General features: G+C 34.2%; 1 protein-coding gene across 1 annotated transcript; it reads left to right on the top strand.

Moving 5' to 3' along the window:
• Positions 1-8,755: 8,755 nt before the first annotated feature.
• LOC110676649 lies at positions 8,756-9,729 on the top strand. Its single transcript, XM_021845364.1, has 3 exons — positions 8,756-9,091; positions 9,156-9,392; positions 9,452-9,729. Exons 1-3 carry the CDS (start codon positions 9,089-9,091, stop codon positions 9,533-9,535), a joined length of 324 nt encoding a protein of 107 aa, XP_021701056.1. The 5' UTR covers positions 8,756-9,088; the 3' UTR covers positions 9,536-9,729.
• Positions 9,730-19,057: the final 9,328 nt, after the last annotated feature.

Raw genomic sequence — 19,057 nt, 5'->3', positions numbered from 1 at the left:
AATGAGTTTAGACATCCAAACCTCATATAGGTAAAAAACAATCGATGTCGTGGTGACATCGAATGTATAGTTCTAAAATGAAATCATGTGCAGGTATCCGAAAACGGCATAACATAAGAGCAAAAGTTAGTGAGAAAAACGAAACTTCAAAGTTCTTTTCGATGTATCTTTTTTGTTTGCCAACAGTGTAGGGTAAAATGGGGCTAATGAGGTACTCGAAGTGAGGCGCTCATCGATTCTGTATTTTTTTGTTATTTTATTGCTTCTCAATTAGTAATATATAATATAGACTCTTTATGAATATTATATTATAGAGTATGAACATTTTTCAAAATCATACGATTAATTTGTTTTATGGTTACCATCCGTCCTGATTTAGCAGGAATGTTCTGCTTTTGAATTATATTAGAAGCAATCAATCAGAACGATTTTTGATATTTGAGGGTTTATGTTGAGTAATTTTTCCATACACGAATTCAAAAGCAATGTCGGTTTGACTAAAGTGATTTTTTACATTTCTTATAATTGCCATAACTTAACTGAATTAAGGAATATCTACAGTGTATCTTCAACAAAGTTGTAGATTTGGACGAGATGATCAAGTTTGATGAAGATAATTTTTGTGTAGGGCTTTCATGTTTTCAGATAAATCAATTATAATTCAAAAATCAAAAATTTAATTTTAGTCGTATCGTTATTACTTTTAAACTCGTGATTGAAGAAATTTCTCTGAAATATATATCGAAATTCAAGTTACGTTTGATGTGCTGTAAACTGCCGTGAATCGCAAGTCAGTGCCATTTGCATTTTCGTCAAAATTGAGTTGAGTTCAGTTTTCAACGTATTTTCCAATGCTCTTCCAGCTGCCCTGATGAGATAATAAAATTTGTTCGGAAAAATTTGGAAAAAACAGCAAATCAAATTGTCCCATAATGAAAAGTAACCGCATAACAGTCCCACTATATATTTCCGCTTCGTATAACACAAAAATGAACCGTGTTTTGATCGTCTTTATATTTTTCCCAGGAAGATATTGTAGTGAAAAACAAATTGTGAAAGTTTCATTAAGATTTGAACATGTTCCAATCCTCTGGAATTTTTTGAATATTCTTATAGAAAACGAGTTTGGAAACTTCATACCCCATTTTCTCAATGCCTACTTTTTACAGATGGGACTGACCTGCGTTTCACGGCAGTAAATCGTCCCCTTAATGCTACAACTAGATAACTCGAAAATCAAAATTTTGGGATGTGCCACTTTGAAAATATGACCGTTTTACAAGGTGACGGTTAATCGCAGAGGATATGGTTGAAAAATAAAGTTTAACTTGTGTATTTTGAATCACACGCCTATGAGCTGTAGTTATTTTACAGATCTAATTAATAAAAATGTTTTGGCATATTGAAGTCAAAAATTTCAAATTTCGAGTTATCTAGTTGTAGCATCAAGGGGACGAAATATTCCATTCAAATCGGTTCAAGAAAATAACTGAGATCTAGCCTGCCGAAGTTGACCATTTTGTATGGAGAATCCATAAAGTTGCAAATGCTCTGGCCACGATCACAGGGTTTGACGGTGCCAAAGTTGAAGGTGCACCATAATAATATTCGTCTGTGAAACATATCACCTTCCCAATACTTTGGCACACCTCTAACGGTTCATGATTTTCATGAAACGGCTGCATTCAGGCAAAGGATCTGTTAATATGTTCGGCATATTATCAGGTCCTCTTTGAACGGAGGGCTCAGTAGTTACCATGACTCCACAGTTATGGATCAAATAGTGTGGAGTCCAACCTATAAAATTCAATAAAACGACATGGAAAACGTAAAATTGTAAATCAAAAGCACAAATTGAATCGTTTCAAATTGAAACTTCGGTCAGTAAACCGTTTTGAGTGTAATATTTACATAGGATTGCATAAAAATTAAAAATTGTGTCGGTTTGTGAAAACCATCTTCTTCTTCTTCTTGTTTCTGGCGTTACGTCCCAACTGGGACATAGCATGCTTCTCAGATTAGTGTTCTTATGACCACTTCCACAGTTATTAACTGAGAGCTTTCTTTGCCGATTGACCATTTTTGCATGTGTATATCGTGTGGCAGGTACGAAGATACTTGTATGCCCTGGGAATCGAGAAAATTTCCTTTACGAAAAGATCCTCGACCAGTGGGATTCGAACCCACGACCCTCAGCATGGTCATGCTGAATAGCTGCGCGTTTACCGCTACGGCTATCTGGGCCCCACTTAATATGAAAATTGATCCATAATATGGTTTTGTGAAAACCATATTATGGATCAATTTTCATATTATGGATCAAATTGTGACATATTACGGATCAATGCGCAAAATCAAGAGATTTTCAACTCAATGCATCTGTATTGCATGATTTGACGAAAGTTAACAATGTGTCACATATTACTGCAAAAATAGTAGTGTTAGAGCTGGAAACAAGGGTAAAATGCCCTTTTTTGTGATACTGCATTGTAGTAACTGAGACATGAACTGTTTTCGCTCCACACAAAGTTTTCCACCCATTTTTGTCTGCTAACAAACGAAATTGACAAACCTTGATGTTTTATTAGTTTTATTCTTAGTGCTATTGTCTGAAATTGTCGAATCCAATGCTTAAAATGGCAGGAATCTTCATTCTTTGGAAGTGATCCATAACCGTGGTAAACAATCATTTCCTGGTCCATATTATGGATCACTAGTTAGAAGTGCTAATATTCGGTATTTAGAATCAACAATCAAGAAAAATGTTTTCCAAAGATGAATTCATACTAAATCGAAGCGAACGAGCATGTTTTATGCTATAACATTTGAATTTTACTACCTGTGGGAGCTTATGAATGCTGACGGCACTTCTTACAGAAAAGGACCATATAATGATAGCTGCGTAGTACCAACTAAACATTTGTTAAAAACATCCTTATTTAGCGGTTGAATGTTGTGCTTAACGTTACAAATGGTAGAAGACAAATAGTATAACATGGGAAAAATATGTTTACGTCAACGTTTATGTTTTGAGCGAGTTATCCGATGTTGAACGCCAAAGTGATCCGTCACTGTGGGTGATCCGTAACTGTGTGGGCATGGTACTTATAAACCAGTGCTGGTTGTTGATGGTTCAGTTCGTTTACACGAGCTGTAGCATCCTTTGTATTAATCAGTAATGGTGGTTAAGTTTCAAAGCTAACGTGTGGTCAATCGTTTTATAATGCGCTCATCGATTCTGTATTGTTTTGTTATTTTATTGCTTCTCATTTAATAATATATAATATATACTCTATATGAATATTATATTATAGAGTATGAACATTTTTCAAAATCTTACGATTAATTTGTTTTATGGTTACCATCCGTCTGATTTAGCAGGAATATTCTGCTTTTGAATTCTATTAGAAGCAATCAATCAGAACGATTTTTGACATTTGGGGGTTTATGTTGAGTAATTTTTCCATACACGAATTCAAAAGCAATATCGGTTTGACTAAAGTGATTTTTTACATTTCTTATAATTGCCATAACTTAACTGAATTAAGGAATATCTACAGTGTATCTTCAACAAAGTTGTAGATTTGGACGAGATGATCAAGTTTGATGAAGATAATTTTTGTGTAGGGCTTCAATGTTTTCAGATAAATCAATTATAATTCAAAAATCAAAAAATTAATTTTAGTCGTATCGTTATTACTTTTAAACTCGTGATTGGAAAAATTTCTCTGAAATATATGTCGAAATTCAAGTTACGTTTGATGTGCTGTAATTTAAAATATTCCATTCAAATCGGTTCAAGAAAATAACTGAGATCTAGCCTGCCGAAGTTGACCATTTTGTATGGAGAATCCATAAAGTTGCAAATGCCCTGGCCACGATCACAGGGTTCGAACGGAGGGACCACCAGGGTTCAGTAGTTACTTATAAACCAGTGCTGGTTGTTGATGGTTCAGTTCGTTTACATGAGCTGTAGCATCCTTTAATGGTGGTTAAGTTTCAAAGCTAACGTGTGATCAATCGTTTTATAATGCAACATAAGAAAAGGTGTTTGGTGGAATTGTGCGTTGTATTCGTCGTTTTAAAGTTAGTGATTGTGAGGGTGCTAATAATGATATTTCTCGAAAACTTATTCATACAGACTCAAGTCAAAAAAGTATACAAACTTACTTTATCGATCCTACGTGTTAAGCAGGCGGAATTCTACACGTACCGCTCTGTACCAACTCAACTTTTCGCTTTTAGAACGTTCAATTTCCGGATTTACAAAACGACGAAAGTAACATTTTCAACTTTCGCAACCTACCCACTACTTTCGCCGCCCCGCTGTATGGAGAGACAAAGTGACTTAACCACGAATCAAAACAAAACACTACTTGAGCCGATTTTACACTGGTAGAAAAACGTCGAAAGTAACTGAATGAAACGGCTTATCATTTTCTTATAATTATTTTTGTGGGAAACAATAGAAACTATCTAGTTTTTGAACGTGAGCTGAGTGTATGCAAAATTTGAGCGAAGTACACGGCAAAAAAATGTTAAAAAGGTGATTCATTTTAAAACAGTTTTAGAAGATAGATTGTGATTTTTCCTAATTAATTTTCTCAAAACCGTATAAAAGTTACTTACGTCGATTTGAAAAAGTAATCGAGATTTCTCGAAAACTTATTCTTACAGACTCAAGTCAAAAAAGTATACAAACTTACTTTATCGATCCTACTTGTTAAGCAGGCGGAATCCTACACGTACCGCTCTGTACCAACTCAACTTTTCACTTTTAGAACGTTTAATTTCCGGATTTACAAAACGACGAAAGTAAGATTTTCAACTTTCGCAACCTAACCACTACTTTCGCTGCCCCGCTGTATGGAGAGACAAAGTGACTTAACCACGAATCAAAACAAAACACTACTTGAGCCGATTTTACACTGGTAGAAAAACGTCGAAAGTAACTTGATGAAACGGCTTATCATTTTGTATAATTATTTTTTTTGGGAAATAATAGAAACTACGTAGTTTTTGAACGCGAGCTGATTGTATGCAAAATTTAAGTGGTGTACACTGTGAAAAAATGTTAAAAAGGTGATTCATTTTAAAACAGTTCTAGAAGACAGGTTGTGATTCTTATGAATTAATTTTCTCAAAACTGTATGAAAGCTACTTACGTCGATTTGAAAAAGTAATCGACATTTGAAGAAATGTGTGGTGATGAAAATATTTGAAAATTACATTGAAAGTGTCACATTTAGTTAAAAATACATACATAATAACCCGCATAGAAAAATACAATTTGGCCTTCAATCCAAACGGTTAGTTTCCTGTAACTGATAGTGTTAATGTATCACAAACGGTTGCTTATATGTTGAACAATATCAAACATGAAGTCTACCACAATATGAAGCCATTAGAATAGTCCATGCCAAATAGTTACATTATATTACATTGTCCAGATATTTTTAAACAATATTGGAGTGCTAACTAGTGAGAAACTGTTACAACATAAATCAACAATTTGTGTAACAGTTTGTATTTTTCTGTATATCACTTTTATTTAACAGTTTGGAAAACTGTTGACTGCATTGTACGCATAAAAAATTTAACTCAGTCGCAGGCACTGGAACGTAAAAACCTGGGTACCGCGAACTGGACCCCCTTTTCTTTTCAAGCAAATCTTGAAATATGTTTCTTGTGGCCAATTGTGTTTGTCGTATTGATTCCACAAACGTCATTCCAAGTTCTCTGCTCTCAAAGTTTTGCTCTCCGATCTTTCTCTGGAGAGCTTGAATATGTTCAAACACCCATGACTTTCTCAAAGTTTGTTTACATTTCGACTCGATCAGCTCCTAATTCGTGTGAAACTCTTCGGAAAGTTTAATCAACTTCTCTAGCTATCTGTTTTTCGACCCCCTGTCATGGTTTTAGTATAAATAACTTAAACAAAGAAGCTAGGAACAGGATGAAATTATTGATTTTACTATTTTTTGTATGTCGATCTGAATTTTTGATAAAAATTAATGTTTAACTTGAGATATTTTTGTATTTTTTTACTTTTAACGTAGGCATACTCGAGGAAATGATTATGTTATTGGATGAAAAGCTATCTACGATGGATGATAAAGCAAGGGATTGTGGCTTATTTCTTGACGAAATGAGCATAGATGAGGCCAAGGAAATGTGTCCGAACGTGAAGAAATGGTATGGCAACATCACGCTTCCTGCTTCGGAAGGTATGGCTACAAAGGGGCTTGTATTTATGCTCGGTGGAATCGAACAGAGGTGGAAGCAAACTGTTGCCTTTGAATTCACCGGAAATTCTGTTCCGGGCAACAATCTTAAATCGATTGTTCAGAAAATAATTGAGAAAGCTGAAGCACATAATTTGCATGTCCATTTTGTAACTTCGGATTGTGGTAGTGCAAATAAAGCCATGTGGGTTGAATTTGGTGTGAATGTTCGGAAGGATACACTTCACGACATTCTGTCCATACAACATCCTGTTGATCCAAGTCGAAAGCTTGAGTTTATCGCTGACCCTGTACACGTGTTTAAAAACTCAGTGCATGGATGGATATCCAATCAAAAGATTGTTCTACCCGATTGGTACGTTGAAAAACGAGGTCTTTCGTCAGATATAGTAGATCGTGATCATCTTAAAGTTTTAGTTAATGAAGATGGTAACCAACCTATGTTCTACAAACTCGCCGGTCGGTTAACAACAGTTGACGTTGAATTCGATACGGAACCACTTTCAAACGTGGACAAGATGAAAGTTTCGAACGCTACAAAGTTTTGTAATCAAACTCTCGCGGCAGCTCTCGAGGTTATTGCAGAAAAAACAGGTCAGGTAGAGCTTAAGGCTACAGCTGCTTACATGGGAGATTTAGCCAAATGGTACTACATAGTAAACTCCCGTGATGATTCTCATGCATTAAAACCAGCAAGTAAAAACGATTATGATTCAGCCATAGATCATTTGTCCATGATGTGTATGTTATTCAGTGATGTTAGTGTAGGAGATAAGGGCCATTGGAAACCGTGGCAATCTGCTGCAGTTATGGCGACCAAAGGTATACTTAGATTACAAACATACTTATTTTCCACAGGATATACCGTTTTATATACATCGCGATTCACGCAAGATTGTCTTGAAAATTTGTTTTCAGTTGTTAGAGCGAAGCAAAAAAGGCCAACGGCGTTGCAAATGAAGCAGCATTTAAGAACAATAACTTTTTCACAGTACATGCAAATGCCTAAAAACTCTTCATACGATGTAGACGAACGAGAGTATTTAGTTTCGTTTTCAGATCTTCTTAAAAAGTATCAGGTACCACGTTCGTCAAAAAAAAGAAGACTTTGAATCAGAGTTCATGCTCCTCTTTTCATGAACGGAGTAATGATACGAGTGAACATGAATCTCCAGAGCATAGAGATTCGATAATCCTCTCTCCTCCTGATGAAAATGAACAAACGCAAAGATTTAATGACTGTTACGACTTATCAGATTCTATGAAATTTGCGAAGAGCATAATATTGACTAGTGACCGCGCGAAACTGAATGCGCTATTCCATATATCAAGAAAAATTCTATCAATGATAAGCCCTAAGCTTTGTGAAAAATGCCGACCTGCTTGTGTAAACGTTGCTCCATTCGACGTCGATATTGCACGTTACCCTGTTAATTTATATAAACGCGAAAACTGTAATCGGCTATTTCCTTCACAGGATTTTTTTAATTATTTCATTGTTTTGGATTACTGGTGTTGCTGCCAACACTGCCCAGTGATGACATTGCAATTAGGACTGAATCTGACGGAGAGATATGACAGAATTATTATGAGAGAAATATACTGAGCACTCGAATGAATAGTAGTGAGGTGCAAAGCCATGCCAGTGTAATTTGAGATAGTGTGATTTAATAATTGATCTAATTTATTGATATCTATAAATCTACTTACAGCTACTTCTTAAAATACTAAAATAAATTAAAATGAATTAAACTGAACTAATTATCACAGCAGATATCACAGTAAGTTAGTAAAAGCTATTGAAATTTAATATTCTAACCTAGAAGTTATAATCTCAGGAAAATACATGCAGATGTTACGAGTGAAATGAATAATTATCCAAGATTATGCCTCAAACCAAATTATGTAAGTAACCTATAAAGAAATGTTCGTATTTGTAATCCTAATAATTGAATAAATTCTAGCTTTAAGCTGATTCGCACCCACACAACGGAGTTTGCGAGCTGCTCTGAAGAATTTGGCTGTGAGCCCCGGAAAACCCCCATTTTTACCGTAACAACTGGTATAACAAGCTCAGTGATAATAATGGTAGCCAATTGCATTATATTCCAATGCCATTAAATTTGAAAAACTGCCATAATTTAAGAAAACAATTAATACAATTTTTGATAAAGAGCAAAACGAGTGCTGAAAGACGATTGAAAACTCGCAAATCAAAATTCGACAGTCGAAGTATGGTTGTATGATGACAAATGAATAAACATGAATTATAATGAGAAATCTATACAACGATTAAAAATGTAAGAAAAATATATTGTTAAACAAAATTTGTAATAGAATTAAAAAAAAAAAAAACTTTTTAATTTTTAATTTTGATAGATTACAATACTCCTTAGCTCTCCTCAGTAATTCATCCGAAAGAAACATAGCCTCAATTTCCAATGTTTGGCTCCGGCAATCAGGCTCCCGTTTGACAAGCATATTGAGTCTGTCCGCAGCACCCAGGTAAAAACAAAGAAAGAGATAAATTTTTCACATAACTTTTCGAAAGTAATGGAAACAATACAAATGGAATAAAAATTAAAGAGAAACTAGAGAGAAGATGTTCATATCTTGCGGTCGAAATAATTTTCTATCACTGCACAAAATAGTGACGATATCTCTGGTAGTTTTTTAGCGTGTATGCTGTGCTAGCCCGTCTAGTTGATCAAAACATTGTTGAAAAAAAAGAAAAATAAAATGTTCCACCTCATTTCTAAATGAAATCGTCGAAAAAAACATTGTTAATCTTAATTATAACCAGTTTTATGGAAATTTGATAGTGGTAGAATAGCAGAGCCCCGATGGTAAGTTATATTTTGATCAGATTGGCCATTAAAGTATAATAAAATCAGTAATTTGTTCCGACAGAATTGCGGTGTGGAGATGGCCAACAACCTGAACAAAACGGCTGTTACATTGGCTGCTACAGATTCAATCGATCCCGTCGCCGCTGATCATTATTCGGCTGTGGATGAAAACAGTAGATACCAGGAGGTTCGAGACAGGAGAGACCCGGAAGAATCGGTCGGCGTCGTGACAGTTCACCCGGAAAACAGGCGTATACAAAGCGCCATCAAACAACGGCAGTCCTTCATGCATCCAAATGTAAGTTTCGGAACGTTTGTTACAAATTTCAAATTTCTAACGATTCCTTCACGTTCCAGTTTCCAACAAAGTGGATTATTAACTGTCCGACATCCTGTTCGCAGACCGAGCATAAATGGATGGGGCTTATCTTTGAGGCTTAGCTCTGTCTCGAGAACGAAAATCACCGGCAGAAGGCCCACCGAAGCAGGAGTGTGATGAGTGCATTATTGGCATAATTAGAAGGAAAAATCACACTAGTTATTCTAATTTTTCAATTTCCGTTACAACATAAAAAGTGTAATTGATTGTAATACATTGTCTCCCATTACATTTTTAATATAATTTATACACAATAAAACAATAAATACGTGTTTTTCAATATTTTCTCATTGTACAAGCATACAAGCACAGTACAGCACAGGGTAAAAACACCATATCGCACAATAAACCAATCATTACACAAACATTCTTTATTTAATTCCAGCCATATAGTTTCACTATTTTGAAACTGTCTCCCCTACAGTTAATTGGTCAAAAAATGGATAGTATGTCTACCAATTGGCGAATAGTCAACGAAAAATTTTGTTCGCAAAAATCGACGTTTTTTTATGGTTACATAACTTAACCGCCTATTCCCCACATTGTAAATTATCCATTTACCATTTCCCAGACTGTCAAAACAGTTTGCGGTAGTGTTGGTTTATTGTTAATTTGGATGTTATACGAAACAGGATAGATATTGTCGTTAGTGGTTGTGGATAGTTCGGGAAATAGTGCCAATACGGTTCTGGTTTATGCGGGAATACTAATATGAACCCTCAGTGGTACGTCTGTTTGTCTATGCTACTAGATTATTGATGGTTATAATACATTCTGCAATCATTTCTCTGAATATAAAAACTATTGCCTAGTTCTTAACACATTCATAATGACAGTAAGTGCAGTAAAATTTATCAAAGTGATTTTATTTTTCGACTGTTACTTTATTGATCGTAGTGCTAAATCGTAGTTTGATTATTTTTTTAATTATTTAGTTATGATGGTTAGATGGTGAATGGTAACAAAAATGAATTATTATGAAAGTAGTGTGATGTAATTTTGATAAAAAATTGTAGCTGTGAAAGTGAAGTGATATAAAGGAAAGTATACATATATGATGTGTATAACGAAAGTTAATGAGTGATAATCGGTGATATTAGTGATAGTGTTAAAAACGAAAGTAATGATAACAAAAGTGTGGTAATTATGTGACAGTGACTGATAAAATGAAATGGGGAATGAGGACCTTTCAATAAAACTATTTCGTTCTTCACTTAAACCACTTTAGTAGCATTTCAAGTCTTATCATAGTTTTATAGTAGTCTGGAATACTAGACTGCAAAACTACGGCAAGGGTTGATTGCTGCTAGGGTACACAGTGACCATTTGAGCAAAATTGCTTAGTAACGTTTGTGTGATGAATGTAATAGAGGCTTATAAAAGCAAATGCTGGGCAGGAGCTTAGGGCAGTTTAAAAGTCCCAGTACTACCCCTATCGCTACTGACAAAAAAAAGAGATAATCAATAAAGTTGCAAATGTATCGTCCAATATTTTTTCCTTGATTTTCTTGATAAAATATTATTTTATACTCAATTTCAATATAATTTTTTTCGACTTGGTCACTACAATGTCACTATTTACAACAAAAAGTCACTATTTTCGTGATCTCATGATAATGAAATTTAAGGCTTGGTTAGCTTTTCAAACACAAACAGCAAAAATAGATATATACTATTATAAAGACAAATATGCATCTTCTGTCCCAGATGATCAAAGTTGCAAGAAAAATAGGGATCCCTGGCTAACTTTCTGGATGGACTCAAATGAATATTTCGTAGACATTTCCAACGGATAATGTAAACATTTTCAGGCCGAAATATTTTTTTTTTTTGCGAAATATATAACAGACCTGCTGAATTGACTATTGAACTTTCTGCTGTAATCTACGCAGGGTGTCTACTACCTGGAAAAACCTGGAATTATCAGAGAATTTTATTCAACCTGGAAAAAACCTGGAATTATCAGGAAATTTCGATCACAATCAGGGAAATTATTTTGAAGCAGTAATTCGTGATTGAATATGTTCACGACAAAGGATTTTTCCGTCAAAACCCAGTATTTGCACAAAAATTATCTTCAATCGAAAAAAAAAAATTCAGCTGCGCCGCTATTAAAACGCTATTTGAGCAAGTCAGTGAGGATCCCTTCGAGTATGAAATTTAATCGACTTACCAAAGCATGATTGACGTTTTAATATATCTATATTTGGTCAGTGAGAAACAACATATCAAGGGCCGGTAGCAAGTTTCGTTTTAGAAAATTGGTCGTTATTTTTATACAATTCTTTATTTTTGATGGAAGGTCTCTAAAGTCTCTGAACTTCTGAAGAAAAAAGAATATTTTTCAAATAAAGTTATCTATCCATTCATGTAACCTGAAGAAATAATTGTTCGTAAAGTCACGACGAATTTAAAATAAAAAATGTTTTAGAAAAATTCTCAAAGAATATTACTAAAAGTTTTTTTTTGGAAATTTCTCGTGACATTACGTCAAATAATTTCTTCAGGTTAGATTAATGGATTGATAATACAATTTGAGAGATATCTAGACGAATCAAACATTATATTCTCCTGGTTACTCTTAGCTTACGTTTTGTCTTTTGATTACCGTTTGGTCTCTTTTCGGCCTCGTTTTGGTTCCTGTTTAGTCTCTTTTTTCAGGAAAGAGTATTTTAAATTTCCTATTTTCAAGACAGCCAGTCGCTACCAGAACTGCTTCATGCACAATTTTTAAAATTATTAAAAAATATTTGATTTCAGAAAAAAAAACAATTTTGGAAAAAAAATCTGGTATTTAAACAACTTTAAACTTAAAATTTCGTAACAATTATGATTAACCTTTTCTTTCCCTTGACTTTAATCGACTATTGCTTTGCGAAAAAGACATTTTTATAAAAATTGCTTGAACAAATAGCGTTGCAAATGAACTGAATTATTCGAAACCAGTCAAAAAAAACTTGTTTTTCAATAGAAAAATGATTTTTTATCAATAGTTTTACTATTGAAACAGTTAATTGAGTGTTGGGTTAATCTGATGTGTATAGAATCATATATATGTAACTACTGAGAAGACGTGTAACTTTTTCGCAAAACTTCAATTTGTCCATTTAATCTAATTGCAAAGTTTATGTAATGTTTAGCTTTTCGGTAGTTGTTAAACTTCCACTCGGCTGGTTAGCCGTAAAACCACGATTCATAATTAAAAAAGTACCTTATTCTGTTTTTCTTAAGGTGAAGATAAATCGAAGCCAAACCTCAAATTTTCAAAAGCACGGATCTGGAGAACCAAACATCCGTTTAGCTGAAAACTTAATCGATTGGTCACTTGCTGGTGGTGACCAATCGATTAAGTTTTCAGCTCAAACGGGAGTTCGGTTCTCCAGATCCGTGCTTTTGAAAATTTAAAGTTTGACTTCGATTCATCTTCACCTTAAGTTCATCGAAAATCAATGGTTCTTTGGAGCTACCATTGGAAAGAGAGGATTAATTTAGAACTCTTGAACATTTTCAAATGAAATTTAACTATTCAAGGACGATAAACTTCTAAGATTTACCAAACATATTTTTGAAATTCAACACTACAATCCACAAACACCGGAGCAGTGAATTTTATTATCAGTTGTTCAGATGTTCTTATAAGTTATGCTTTCTAATTATAAGGCTCTCGAAGAGTTTTATAAAAAAAGAAATTTCCTCGCTTCTTCTGATAAATATGCTGTAAGTTTTGGACTAGAATTTTGTCAAACATTCAAGCAGATATGTATGCATATTAGGACCATTTAAACAGCTGATTGATGCAACATCCTATGCTTCAAAACTTTTTTAGTCGGCTCAATATTGAACCGTATTTTATGACCCTCAAACAGCAAGCAGCAGAATTTCCGTAGAAGCAATTATTTAGTTTTTATTGAGTACAAATGAAAACGCTAGGAAATATTTTGAGAAGCGGAACCACCACCTAAGTTGAAAAATCAAATCCGTCTTGCAAACGAAATATTCGTTAAGATGGAATGCTTTGGTATCTGCAATGCTTATTATAATTGCTTCGGTCAACTTATAATAATTACAATACTTCTTAATGCAACTTATTGCACCTAAGGATCATTCTGTTCATTGAAAAAATTGAAAACGCTGATTTGATTGAACGCTAATGTATGGGCATCGAAACTTTCGAACAAACTACGAATGATGTAGATTTAATCCATTTTAGAATATTGTAATCGCGTTTAACCATTCATTTTTGGAAAGTGAAATGTTCGTATGATTTTAATTCCTTTTTTTTTTGTAAAGAATGAAATATTGAAATATGCTTTGAAACTCGAAGGTTCTTTTAGTTATTTGGAAAAATTCACCAGCCACAAGAGATACCCTTTGATTAGCCAAGTAAGCCTCTATGAAAAATGTGTGCTTAGAGTAGACGAGGAAGTTTGCAAATGTTGGGTCTTTTTTAACGTTTATGTCTAAACATTTTCAAATTTTGTCTTCCGTTTCACTTTAGAGCCTGGTTGCGTTACTGCATAGAAATGATTGATGCATAATCTTTTTTTTTTGCACGAGAACACGGTACAAAGAAAAAACTTTCAAGAAGAAGCATACTGATGCACTTGAAAGTTCCGTTCAGTTCACGATGATAAACAGAGTTCTTACAAACGAAATGAACGTTGGTCAAATACATTAAACACGTTTAATGAATGCTTGAACATTGTTGGACAATAATAAATAATCAATAGTAATATCAGTGGCGATTTTCTAACGTCAAATCCATCTGTTCAAGAATTTCAGCAACAACCTTGCGATTTCAATCATTTAGTTTTGGCTTTTTAATCTAAGTATGCAAAATTAGTCATTTTCAGGGCAGTAGAACAGAGAAAACGTGAGGTTACGAGTCGCCACTAAGTTAAATGATTGTTTAAAATATTTTTTTATTGTAACATGCAGTTGTAATGTAGATATTTTAAATACGCATGAAATCATTTTCTAATTACTCATACACAACATTAATCTGATTCGGTTTGTCTCGAGTTCGTCAAAAATCAATTGCGTTACTGTTGATTTGGAAGAAAGACTTTATTATTTTTTATGTACAAATTTAGCATGAGTTTCTATTTTTTGCTTGTTTTTGAATTCTGCCAGGAGTATTTTTTTACAGAATGTTCTGAAATTCATCCACAGTTTTTTAAGAAATCCGCCGCAATGTTGTCTACTACACAAAAATTTTTCCTTTATTTAATGCACAGATCTGTTAAAAAAATCTTCAAGTAATTCGTTTTGTAACTCTATTTCAAAATCTTCAATGAATTTTGTTAAGGAAGTTTCTCAAAAAATTAAGAATTAAATTTGCAATGCGCCATATACGGTTCGAGTAGACCACAATTTGAAAACATTATGTCTCAAAATCCAGATAACTTCGAAACTTAGGGTCTTTAGTAAAATTGTTCAGGAGGTGGAGTGCTATCTGATGGCACCTCATTTAATTCGGAATTTGACCGCTAGGGTGCACTAGGGAGCATGAAACCTTTACTTTTGTTTCGCAGATATCTCAGGAGTTAGTCCATTTAGAAAGATGGTGTCTTCGGCAAAGTTGTTCAGTAACTCATAGGCTATCATTGTTTGAGCTAGTTGATACACAATTTTGTCAGTGCTAGTGAGTATGAAAATTTTGTTTTACAGATATATCAGGAGCTGGCCACTACCATTGTTTGAGCTAGTTGATCCAAAATTTCGACACCAGGTGGTGTTCACTTATAATGATGGCGTATTTGGCAAAGTTGTTTAGTAGCTCAAGGGCTACCATTATTTCAGCCAAAAAAATCAAGATATTGCCACCCAGTAAATCTATAATTTCAAAGCATAAATAAAGATAGTTTTCGAGCTACAGACCCCTTTCATGAAATCGGGATTCTGAAATATCCGCAAAACAAAAATTTTATGTTCACTAGCGCCGCCTGATGGCAACATTTCGACATTTTTGGCTAAAATAATGATAGCTCTTGGCCTACTAAACAACTTAGCCGAAGACGCTATCTTTCCAATTGGACAAGATCCTGAGATATTTACAAAACAAAACTTTCATGCGCCGTCTGGTGGCGGAATTCCGTATCTGAAATACCACCGCATGTCAGCCGTTGATCTTAAAAGCTTTGCCAAATATGGTTTTTCTATATTTAATTTAGAGCGAGAGCTATTTCATGTTGAACATGAAAAAACAAGGGTGTTGTACAAAGTACAACGTGCGACTATTCGTGTTACAAAAATTCGCGCGACAACCGAAAGGTTAAGATACACACAAGCAGAAAACACTTACACGATTAGATGCAATGGCACTTTCATTCCGATTTCTACACTTTTGAAACGCAAGTACGGAGTCAGAAGCGATTAGATTTGCGTTCTATATTTATTTGCATGTGACTATTTTAAGAACTATGGTATACTCAGAATTTGAATTAAAAAATTACAATGAAAATTATAAACAGTGTAACTTGTTAGCTTTTTACGTATTTTTTTTTATAGAGAAAGTGAGTTAAACGAAAAGCTCTGTAGAAAAACAGTGTAATTTGTAGTAAAATACTTCAATTAAATTATAAACAGTGTTATTTGTGATAATTTCAATATTTTTTTTTGTAAAGAAAATGAGTTTACCGACATGGTTGAAAGCCCTAATTTTCAAGCTAATACCATGGACAGATACCTGGTATATATATACCATAGTACAAGTTGTTAAGAAAATTATTCCAAGACTATCTTGAGTGAAGAAAATTATCAGTATGAAACTCCTTTCAAGATAACTCGTTTCAAAATACAATTAGTGTTTTTCAAGCGTGTCGCTGACCTCTATAAACACTTACAGCGGGGATTCGCTGGTTGGAAAACGACTGCCTTCCATCTAACGTATCTGGAGAGCAAATCGTCACGAAATGCACATATACATACACATTTGTTCTTTATATGGAGACTTCAATAGGCCTTTTCATGTGACAGGTCCGTCTATGCATTTGTTTACATCGGTGGAGGACCGGTGCATACACGAGGCTGTCATTTTCATAGAAGAACTGTCAAAGAGCTCCCCGATCAGCTGTTTTTGAACGTCATGTGAATAGGCCTATGCGACGATGCTCAGACGTCATAGTCAGTTTGACATCTTTTCTTGACATTCAAGTGCTTTTTAGTTGGAATTTTCCAACCAGCAAACATTCAACCATCATTCCAAATAGCGGACCCCCAACGTGCGAGTCCCCATTGTAATGACAAGCCTCGATAGGTAATTATTTGAGAAGAGCATTGCCAAGCAATCCGACACTTATGAAAAAAGATATCTAATGAAACTTAGTGTAATCTAATGAAACGTGGCAAAAAAAAAAGAATAATATGAATAACGAAATCGGGTACATTTTCCAAACAGTTAAGGCTCAGTAACTTTTTTTTACAAGTATCGGATTGCTTCTAAATTTTCGGCAATGTTGTTCATCAAAAAAAAAAAAACCTATCATGGTCATCATTTAGATTTTCATAGATGGCCGATTTCTAGCGATATATTTTTTTATTAATTTTTTCATATGAAAAATGGGTTTTTCCATGATAAATTTCATAATAACATTAGAAGATTTAAAAAATTTTAAGAACATTTAGCGCCAGAAACTATAGTTTCACCGATCGAGCTGCTATTAGCACAGTTATTATGAGGCTCAAATGCCATCCAAAAAATGTTATTTCTAACACGCTTTCGTTTTTCGTATGACTATTAAACAAATTTTGTATGAGCTGTAATATCCGAAGGACATCCACCAACCCTCTTTGGTGTTATGGGATTTGTGAATGAGTCTTTTTGGCTGAAGACGGTTAATTGTCTTTTGTTTTGTCTAGAAACAAATTAGGTATTAGGGGTTATGCACAAATTACGTGACGCTTCGTTGTCAAGCCAAGCGTGACAAGCCTTACAAAAATTTCGGAGGACTCATACAAAAAGACGTAACAAAGGGGGGAGGGGAGGAGTCTGTAAAAAAAAAAAAAAAATTGCGTGACACATGTTGTGTACCATCCCTTATCAAGGTATCATACACGGGAAAAAATTCTGTGGTAAAAATAACTATTTTAGCTGACTACGCCCATTCTTAAAACTACCATGGAAATTCAGACCAATATACTATGTTTACGGTACACCCCACCGCATTACTGGTACATTTGACAGAAATAATTTACAACAATCTGATTTCAACTACAGACATGGTAAAATCAAGCGCATTTCTGGTCTGCTGAAAATTGCCGGTGCGAGCGCTTAAGTTAACCCCCTAGAATGGTAGTTTTTACCGCACAATTTTTTTGCGTGTATGATCATATGATAATTGTCGTGATTTGGAGAGAAGAAATAATTATTAGTGTTAAAATATTTTACATTGAGTTCACCGAAATGTAATTCCAGCAATGCCAGCTAATTCAGCGGTGCACAAAAATTGATAATTTTAGCAACAACAAATTCTTGTCTATGGAAAAATTTGATGAATTGAGTCGATGAGTAAGTGAAAACAATCTACGAGTCAAGATGTGCAACAACCAGTCTGCCGTGAATCACAGCTGATAAAGTTTAAAAGAGGTTATATGGCGGATACATTCCAAGCTGTTTCGATACCTTCGGATCAGACTGTTTGTAAACTATAACAGGTAAAGTTACAGTGAAACTTAACATGGGTGTGGTTTTACCGCAATCGGAAGAATATATGGGAATCATAATTTAAATAGGTAACCATTTGTATTACGACGAAAATGATGCAGAATGATCAGACGTGCAAGAGAGTCAAAAAACTGGAATAGAACAGGAAGAAAAAGATCTATGTGAATCTGCCAATTTGGGGTGGAGAGTAACCCGATCAATAAGATTTAAGAAAATTGAAAAAGTTGAGTTTTATTCAAAAATAGATAGGATATTTAAATTGAAATTGTATAAATATATAGCAATTGTTGAGTTAGGTAGAATATTTAATGAATTGGTTGGATTTATTGTATTGTTCAAATATTATTCCGACACGAATGCACCTTGTCGGTGTATTACGTTCATGGAATGGTTTGTCTGATTTGAAGATTAGTAAATATATATGCGGGATCCTCTGCTTAGAAATAGTAGTCAGCTAATATAATAGCAAAAAAAAAACTTGAAAATCGAATGCCTTTTAAAAAAATCCTGTATTTTGAAAATTCCTGTATTCGTGGAACCTTACATTTGTTTATAATATTAATAATAATAGCTTAATCAGTGTTCGTATAAAAATTGTTGACCATTTCACCCTTCAATAAAATTATATTCTAAACATCTCGCATAATTTGTGATCTCGCCCTAAAAGCCATTGGTAACCGAGTGTGTCGCTTGATGTTACCGAGCAAATGAATGGATTTGCACGTTATTCACCAATGCTACGATGAAGAGAAGATAGCGGAATTTGGGGCAAGTGTGCCACCTTAAGCAAATTGTTCTCTAACTTTGTCTAAAGCTCATAAAATCCACCAATTTATCCTCATGATGTTAGTTTTACATCTTTTCATAACCACTGTGCCATTTAAAAAGAAAATAATTTCAAAAAGTATTAGTTCTGGAG

The sequence above is a fragment of the Aedes aegypti genome, chromosome 2 (assembly GCF_002204515.2).
Source record: "Aedes aegypti strain LVP_AGWG chromosome 2, AaegL5.0 Primary Assembly, whole genome shotgun sequence".
Taxonomy (NCBI): Eukaryota; Metazoa; Arthropoda; class Insecta; order Diptera; family Culicidae; genus Aedes; species Aedes aegypti.
Note: the sequence above shows the minus strand (reverse complement) of the source record. Positions and strands in the feature narration are given on the sequence as shown.

Excerpts from the sequence above, each read along its gene's own strand:
- LOC110676649 (XM_021845364.1), top strand. Across the intron at positions 9,393-9,451 it reads AGTCCTTCATGCATCCAAAT|TTTCCAACAAAGTGGATTAT; the intron begins GTAAGTTTCGGA and ends TTCACGTTCCAG.